The sequence below is a fragment of the Plasmodium falciparum genome (assembly GCF_000002765.6).
Source record: "Plasmodium falciparum 3D7 genome assembly, chromosome: 11".
NCBI classification, from domain to species: Eukaryota; Apicomplexa; class Aconoidasida; order Haemosporida; family Plasmodiidae; genus Plasmodium; species Plasmodium falciparum.
This window is the reverse complement of record NC_037282.1, coordinates 1,032,501-1,042,500: the sequence shown is the minus strand read 5'-3', so window position 1 is coordinate 1,042,500 and position 10,000 is coordinate 1,032,501. Positions and strand designations below refer to the sequence as shown.

The 10,000-nt window shown below is 20.0% G+C and overlaps 3 protein-coding genes across 3 annotated transcripts in view; 2 read left to right on the top strand and 1 right to left on the bottom strand.

Annotated features, from left to right (window-relative positions):
- The window catches only part of PF3D7_1126700 (autophagy-related protein 23, putative), a gene marked incomplete at both ends in the record, with an annotated part of 5,298 nt that extends 3,587 nt beyond the window's left edge, over positions 1-1,711 (top strand). The window contains 3 exons of the mRNA XM_001347912.2: positions 20-130; positions 286-320; positions 481-1,711. Of these exons, the coding sequence (XP_001347948.2) occupies positions 20-130; positions 286-320; positions 481-1,711 (1,377 nt within the window). The remainder of the gene's footprint in view (positions 1-19; positions 131-285; positions 321-480) is intronic.
- A 1,098-nt stretch (positions 1,712-2,809) lies between these two features.
- On the top strand, positions 2,810-4,858 carry PF3D7_1126600 (steryl ester hydrolase, putative; the record flags this gene model as incomplete). Its single annotated transcript, XM_001347911.1, has 1 exon — positions 2,810-4,858. The coding sequence occupies one exon, from the start codon at positions 2,810-2,812 to the stop codon at positions 4,856-4,858; it is 2,049 nt and encodes a 682-aa protein (XP_001347947.1).
- A 474-nt stretch (positions 4,859-5,332) lies between these two features.
- On the bottom strand, positions 5,333-9,439 carry PF3D7_1126500 (WD repeat-containing protein, putative; the record flags this gene model as incomplete). Its single annotated transcript, XM_001347910.1, has 1 exon — positions 5,333-9,439. The coding sequence occupies one exon, from the start codon at positions 9,437-9,439 to the stop codon at positions 5,333-5,335; it is 4,107 nt and encodes a 1,368-aa protein (XP_001347946.1).
- Between the last annotated feature and the right edge of the window lie 561 nt (positions 9,440-10,000).

The window sequence follows — 10,000 nt, the reverse complement described above, 5'->3', positions numbered from 1 at the left end:
TTTTTCTTTTTTTTGTTAGTTATGGTTTGGATATGTAGACATATGCAAATGCATATTAAAGAACAGGGACGGATATTTATATAAGGGAAATAAGAACCATCGATTTATTTGTGCCTACGATACGGATCTAGTAAGACTATAAAAGGAAGAAAAAAGAAAATATTAATTTTAAACTCGATTCATTTTTGAAAAGTCTTTTTAAATCTATGTAAATGTAGTTATATATGTATGTATTATCATTTTATTATTTATTTATTTTTTTTTTTTTTTTTTTTCCTTTTACAGTTTTTGGATATTAATGTAGAAAATACCAAAAAAGGGTAAAAATATAATAAAAATGATACAGTGACGAATAAAATTCAATGTGTTGAAAATAAATCAACGCATATCCACACACAAAAAAAAAAAAATATATATATATATTTATTTATTTATTTATATTTATATGTGCATATGTGTATATTTATTTCTCTTTTAAAGGCTCTTATCATTCAAAAATGAGACGAGGGGTATTTTTCAATTAAATGACGAAGAAGCAAAAAAACTTGTTTATGTTGGACCATTCAACAAATTTAAAGGATTTAATTTTTGTATTTCTAGCAACAAGAATAATTTAGAAATAGTAAAAGGAAACAAATGCACCTATATATTTGAAGAAATGTATGTAACAAAGAAAGGAACCAAATTAGTTTTAATAAAAGAAAAAGAAAGTGGAAAATATTTCAGCGGATTGAATAAGAACTTATATTTAGAAAAGAAAAAAAGAGGAGTTGATAAATTAGATTACAATAATGTTGTCAACAAATTAATTAATTATATTGCAAATGAAAAGGAAGAAAATTGTAATATGATCATAAAAACCTCCGATCAAAAATTAAAAATTGAAAATGAAAAAAATACCTGTCTTGTTCAGAAAAAAAAAAATTCAGATAATTCTTACAATAATGAAGAAAAAACCAACTTAGTAACAAAGAGAAGTAAGACACCCATCAGAAAAGAAAATTCATTACATTCGAAATATGATAAAACAAAAACTACCAAAATAACAAATCAACTAAAGAAATATGATAGCAAAGAAAAGCAAAATAAAGAAAAATCAACTAGCGAAAAACAAACTGGAAAAAAATTAGCTAGCGAAAAAAATAATGAAGAGAAATTAACTAACGGAAAAATCAACGAAGATAAATTAAATAACGAAAAAAACAACGAAGATAAATTAAATAATAACAGAGAATTAAGTGATGAAAATTTACACAAGTATAAAATAGCAAAAGAAATGTTGTTACTTTCTGATAGTAATAGTTCAAGTACATGTGATGATGAAAATATTTATCATTTAAAAAATAAATATAATCATACAGAACAAAATGAATTTATACATAATAATGTAATCAATAAATCAATAGCAACAAATTATATAGAAAATATAAATACCTCTTTATTTAAATATTCTAAGTGTTCTGAAAATTACAATAATACAAATATTGTACTTACAACAAATAAGGAAGAAGCAATTTTATTTGAAATTTTTAATTATGAACAAATAGTAGAACACGACGCAATCAAATTGGCATCTGAATGTGTTTTCAATTTTCTTCTTAATTATAATAAAAGTAATCTGCATGATTTATCTAATATCGGTAGCGAGGGTAATTCAAATATATTTTCAGGAATTGATGATGACTGGTGTATATTACCAGCTTATTTATAAGGAACATACATATATATATATATATATATATATATATATATATTTTTTACATTTTATAACTTTTCTTTTTTTTATATACGTTTCGATGAACGTAATAATAAAAAAAAATACATATATACAAAAAATATAAAATAAAAATAAAGTTCATTTCCATATTATCATATTAATATACATATAACATTTTTATGTATATTCTTTTTTCTTTCTTTGTTTTTAAAAATGAATTTTTTCTTTTTTAGGAATTTTATATGATTTTGACTTTATTAGGTACTTTCTTGTATTTAATTTTTTTTTAATGTGTTTTTTTTTTTTTTTTTTTCCCACCACGTCACTCCATAAATTATTTATATATTATTATATATATATATATATATATATTTTTTTTTTTTTTTTTTATTGAGATGCATATTTTTTCATTTTAATAAGCATCATAAATAAAATATATTTATATGTTTTAATTTTTTTTCCGTTCTTATTTATTTTGAAGAAAAAAAAAAAAAAAAAAAATGACGTTTTTTATGTAAATGCAGAGTTAAGTTCTTTTATTTGCTACATGATTTTTTATACAAATATTATTTTGATTTATATATGTATATATTTTCCTATATATTTTTTTTTTTTTTTTTTTTGTGAAAAAATATTTCAACAATATTAAACTTTCTAAAATATAAGTGAATATGTACATATATATATATATATATATATATATGTATTATTATGATGATAAGGTTTGTTAAATATTATTTTTTTTTATTTTATATTTTATTATTTTTTTTTTTTTTTTGATCGATATGTAAAATATTTGATGAAATGTTTTTACTTGTAAAAATAAAGAAAGATCTATATTGTCTATATGATTATTTTACTAATAATTATAAAAATTATATAATACACATGTATATGTGAATATATTTGTATTGTTGTTAAAGTGGACTACTTTCTTGTAATCATACTCAACAATGTGAATTTAAAAAAGGCGTTGTGTTATTTAAAATATTTTTAATTAAATATATCTATATATATATATATATATATATATATGTATGTATTATATAAACATTCTACTTATTTACAAATTTTTTAAAATGCACCTTAAACATGCCCAAACCGCCCTTCAGCAATATTACACAAAAGTTAGGGAATTTATTGAATATTTGTAAAGATATGTGCAGGAAGGGTTATAATTGTTACTATATAAAAGAAAAAGAAAATGACAAAGGTTCACAAGAAGATGTAAGATGTCATATAAAAAACAAGATAAACATAAAAAGAAATGAAGAGAAAGCGGAAAAAGGAGAAACACTTGATCAAATGGAAAAATTATTACTTGATTTAACACAAGGGAAATATAAAGCAGAAAAACATTATGTGTATACAATTGATGGATATAGATTAAATTTATATAGAATTGTAAATAATAATAGTGAAAATATAATAAATGATAAAGTTGTTCAAAAGGAAAGGATAAATGAACAAGTATTTGAAGAAGATAAGAAAGAAGTTTTTTGTTTAAATCATGGGTTGTTTGAATCGTCTATTAATTATACATGTAAAGGTTATAATTCTTTAACTTTCCAAATCTTCTCAAATAATCATGATGTATGGATAAGTAACAACAGAGGGAATAATTTCACACAGTACGTTGGGAAAAATATAGCTATAAATAAATTAAGGGAAAACTACACAGAGGAAGATTTAAGAGACTTGGGTCTTAACATAAAAAGTGATCAAATTGAAAAAGAGATGAGAAAAAAAAAAAAAAAAAAAAGAAAAAAAAAAGATAATAATATAAATCAATGTGATAATAAAAATATGTACCATTTTAAAATTTTGCATAATTTATTTTTCCAAACAATTAAATATATATATCCAAAAAAAAATAACTTCACATATTATATGAAGAATTTTTTGATGAGGAAGTATTTATGTAATTATCATATGAATAGAAGTAATAAGAATTGCTTCAATCATTATGATAGAGAAAATATAGATCTACACAAGAAAAAAAAAATAATAATAATAAAAAAAAAAAATAATAATAATAATAATAATAATAATAATAATAATAATAATAGTCATCTCATTTTTAGGCCCTTGGCTGATAACAATTTTTTTAATATATTTGTTCGTAATATAAACGAAAAGAAAAAAGGAAATATATATTTTAAGGCCACACAGGAAAGAGAGGATGCTAATATTAAGCGTGGTGGTACTTTGGGTTGTGATAAAATTAAAGAAAAAGAAAGTTCTGAATATTTTGTAGATAACAAAAAATTAAAGAACAAAAGTTCTAATTTAACAGACAATTGTGATAATAAGATAAATAAATATGATTACAACGATGATGATAATGATGATAAGGATGATGATGATGATAATGATGACAATGATAATGATAATGATGATAATGATGATGATGATAATGAATACACATTTGAAGATATGAGTACAAAAGATTTACCTTGCATAATAAAATACATAAAAAATAAAACTAAAAAAGATAAAATAATATATGTTGGTTTTTCACAAGGTAGTATTCAGTTACTTATAAGTTCATGTTTAAACGAATATGTACGAAAAAGTATAAAACGATGTTATTTAATGTCATTACCTATTATATTAAGAAATAAATATAATTTAGAAATCCCTATGAAATTTTTATTATATATTTCTAAATATTACAGTTTTGTTTTTAAAGGGAAATCATTTTTTCAGCATATGATACCATATCACATTAGTACATTTATTATAAGTAATTTGGCACATATAATAGCACATCATGTTTTTAAATATTATAATGAAAATATAAAACCTGAAGAAAAAAAATTATTCTTTTATCATACCCCTAATGGGTCCACATCAAAAGCAAATTTAACGAGATGGGCAAAAGCATTTAATACATGTCCCGTTACAAATGTTCTAGAAAAATATCCACATGAATGTGCATTTCCAATAACATTAATATATGGAAATAAAGATACTATTATACACGTAGACAAATCCATAAAATATATGAACAAGATTTTCGACAGAAAAATTTTAAAAATAATTACAGTGCCTAATTGGGCACACTTGGACCCTTTATGGTCTGACAATGATGGGATAGTAATTTCTTGTATTTTAAAAGATATAAACAGAGGTGATTAAATTATACATATTTCCACAACATAGTATACACAAAAAAAATATATATATATATATATATATATAAATACCTTGTGTTTTTTTTTTTTTTTTTTTTTTTTTTTTTATCTCTTTTTTGAGAGCAAATATTTCCTTACAGTTATTTCCTCATCAAGAAAATAACTTATACATATTATATTATATTATATTATATTATATTATATTTTATGGGTATGCTTTTTAAAATATATTATATGTTTTAATTTTAAGTATATAAATGCAAATGATGATGTACATACAAAAATTAAATTAAAAAAATAAATAATATAAAAATAAATAAATAAATAAATAAATATATATATATATATATATATATATATATATATATAAATACCTTGTGTTTTTTTTTTTTTTTTTTTTTTTTTTTTTTTTTTTTATGAGAGGGTGCTAATATTTGGATATAAATTTCCAAGGGTGTATAAATATATTTTTGCGCCTTCAGTTTAATTTTAAAAAATTTGGATAATTATTAATATAAAATGTGTGTACTTGAAACTTGGAATTTAAAGAAACTAATATTGTTGATTTATGATGCTGATTTAAATTTTTATTTTTTAAAATATTGAATGGAGCAAAATCTACTAATAAGATTGGACTTTGTGTAGTAGAATAGAATAATTTTTTTCTTTTTAAATAATTTTCATTAAATTCATAAATATAATTTTTTTGTATTAGTTGATTATTTTTCTGTTTTGATTTTTTTGTTATACCTATAGCTACATATTTATTTGTATATTTATCAAATTTTACATATTCTATAATTCCTTTAAATTTTTCTTGATATATTAAATGGAACTGTTCAAGAGAATATATAAAAATTGTATCGAAAGAAAAAAATAAAATATATGTATTATATTGTGATTCTATTACTTCAATTCCTTTATATAAATTAAATATATGTTCGTTTAATGATGTATATAAAGGATGTTTAATAATAGCTAATGTTTTTAAAGTTACTGTATCCCATATGGTAAAAAATTTATCATGACACAAACAAAATATTTTCCCATCTGAACTAACATCACCATTTAAAATAATATTATTGTTATAATTAATATTTTTTATAATAGTAATTATATTGCTAGAAAAATTCTTTTTATTATTTTCTTCACCATCGCTTTTATTATTATTATTATTATTATTATTATTGTTTAATGAAGACAATCCAAGAGCATGCTCATTATTATTTTTTTTATAGATATTATGAATATCTGTTCCATTATTCATTTCGTTTATCATCCTATCCATAATTTTTATATTCTCTGTAACCATCTCCACACAATCTACAACATAATCATCATAGATACATTCATCAAATATTTTTTCAGACTTATCAAAACACCATATACTTATATTTCCATTTGTTTCAAATAATAGGAACATGTTTAAAAATGGATGACTTTTTATCATTTGATATTTCTCATGCTCACCAGAAATTATATCATTATTGTATATGTTATTATTATTGTATATGTTATTATTATTACATATGTTATTATTATTACATATGTTATTATTATCATATATATTATCATTATTACATATATTATCATTATTACATATATTATCATTATTACATATATTATCATTATTACATATATTATCATTATCATATATATTATCATCGGCACATATATTTATATCATCCACTGTTTTATTAATATTTACATGAATAGCTTTAAACACATCATTTGTTTCTTGTCCGTCATAAGTTATCATATTACAAGGAACGGCATATTCATATATATTATTATAATCCAAATCTTTGTCATGTAACCAAAACTTTATAGTATATATTTTTTGTGTTAAATTTGGTGATGAAGAATCTAATAAGTTGGGCATAAGGTAATTTCTTTTTTCGATCGTCATTAATAAATTTCTATTATGATTAAAACAAAAAAATATTAATTCCATATCATTTACTTTTTCAATATTTGTTCTACTTTTATATGTCATATTTAAAGAACATAAATATTTTTCATGTTTATCTTTTTCTATATTATATAATTGTAAATGAGAAAAAGATGTTAGAAAACAAAAAATTAATCCTTTATTTGAATCACAATAAAAACACATTTGATATTTTTTATATAAATTATTTTCAACATTACTATTTTTAAAAAGTTTCTTTTCTAATTCTTTTTCTATGTATCGAAAACTAAGAAGATTTACTACATCTCTTTTCTCTTTTTTACGTTTTTTTATATTCACCATCTTTTTATTATCATCAACATTTTCGTTATCTTCGTCATGATGCTTAGAAAATTCATTTCTGTTATTATCCTGATCATCATATTTATTTGTTTCTTCATTTATAAATTCATTTTTGTTTTTATTATTGCTTGATATAATATCTTCTACTTCGGAAAGGTCATTAGATTCATTACTTGATTCATCACTAGAATCTTCTGTTGAATATTCCTGGCAGTTGGCAAAGTTATTGATATTATCATCATACATAGTATTATTAAAAAGGTTGTTATTTGTATGTTCATTTTTATAAAATTCACGTCTTATAGTTTGATCATTTATATTTCCTGTGTAGTCATATTCATCATTTATTTGACTCATAAAAAGATTCATACTATTTTTAATATTTAAATCTACATTTGTATAATGATAAAATAAATTTTTTAATGACAAAGGCATGTTGATACCATTATATTTATAGAAAAACAAACGATGATTATAATTAATAAATATGAGAGAATTATTTAAAGAATTACAAATTATAAGATTTTTTTCTTTATTCAAATATATATAATAACATGGAAATCCTAAATGTGAAATAAATTCATATGATGCTTTGTCTATATCATAAAATAAAATAACAGCTTCTTCACCCCATGAAATAATTTTCCTTCCGTCAATTTCAAGGTTGTATACAGAATGCGAGTGCCATTTATATTTTATAAGATGAAATTTGTAAATATTAATAATTTTATTTTTATTAAAATCAAAGTTAATATAAGGTATGTTCAGAAGAGGAGGAAGTTTGACTTCATGACTTTCTTCATTATTATTATTATTATAATGATTATATGTATTGTATTTATTATTACAATCATTATATGTATTGTTTTTATTATTATAATCATTATATGTATTGTATTTATTATTATAATCATTATATGTATTGTTTTTATTATTATAATCATTATATGTATTGTATTTATTATTACAATCATTATATGTATTGTTTTTATTATTATTATCACTCATATAGTCCACCTCGTATGCCCCTATATAAGGAAAGACCGTTTTTAAAGAATCCGTTCCAGGATACATATGAAACGGTTTCATACTATTAAATATTTTTTCATATTGTTTATTTTTATTGTTTTCATTATTCGATAGTAGCTCTTCAAATAATATAACATGGATATAGCCATTTATAAAACCTACCGCTAAGAAATTATCATCACTTATTTTTATGGATGAAATATAATTTCTAAAAGATATGATATTATAACTCCTTCTTTCTAAATCATATATAATTATTATATTATTATTTGATAATACTAATTTATTTAATTTCTTATTTAAATCTATCATGGAGAAATAAATATATTTAATTTTTAAAATAGGTTTGATTTTTAATTTAGCTAGGACATGAATATAATCATTATTCATATCTATATTATTATTACTATGATTATAATTTTTTTGCTTATCATCATTTATTATATTATTCATATTATTGTCATAATTTTTTGGATTTTTTCTTAATGTATTATTATTATTATTATTATTATTATTGTATTCAAATCCATTATCTGATAACTCAGACATATAGAGCTCTGATGGAAAATATTTATTATCAAAATTACATTCTGAGTCTGATTCATATGAATATGTTATATGATGATTTAATAATGTACTTATATATTTTTCTTTTTCTATATCATTTTTATTTTTTAGATTATTAGGATAATTTTCAGACATATAAGATTCATATTCAAATATAAATCTAAGAAGAAAAAAGTTTGTATACATTTTCGCTTGATTTATTTCCCATGTAGCAAAACACAATTCTCCATTGTTTCCAAAACTATTAATATAGAATAAATTTTTAATAAAAAATTTCTTAACAAATTCATACTTATTTTTACTAATACGATATATATAAATATAATTATTCATTCCTTTTATAATTAAATATTCTTCTTTATATTTCTTATCATAAAAATAAAATATCCTATCTATATCAAATGATAACACAATTCTTTTTTTCTTTTTCTTTTTTAAATCAATTAATAATATAGAACTATGACTACTCAAATATACAACATTTCGTTTAGATAATATAGCTTTGTTTTTAATCAAATTACCACCATAATTTAATTGTAATAAATTTACATCTCTATTAAAATTTTTATTCTTTAATATTAACTCCTTTTCTAATCTACTCGAATATTCATTTTCTAAAATCTCATCATCAAACTTATCCAATACATCAACTCTTTCTTCCTCATTTGCTTTTGTATCTCTTAAAATTTTAAGCGGCATACATTCCTTGCTCACATATAGTTTGCTTCCCTCCATTAGAAAAACAAAAGGTAATAAAATATTTATATATATAAATAAATATATATATATATATATATATATATATGTGACAAAATAATAAATTTATAATAAAACAAAATGATATTATAAAAACATTATATTTATTTAATAAATAAACATGCTTTTTCCAAATGTTCAATTTTTTTATTTTCTAATTTATGAAATTATAAACAAACGTTCTTCATATTCCCCATTGTTTTTAATTCATTATAAATATAAAATATTACATATATATTATATATATATATATATTATATAATTATAAGGAGGCACAAAAGGTAAAAAGAAAAAAAAAAAAAAAAATTAATAAAATAATATATTGTAGAAAATGTAAATATATATAAATGCATTTTATATAAATATTTGTTTTATAATAATATGCACTATATATAAATAAAATATTACAATTTGCTGATATTATATAAAAATCATGTAAATTGAACAATAACATTATATAAATATTATTATATATATATAATTATATTGTAATATATTTTTTCTTCTTTTTATAATATATTCTACAACGTTAATAAAATA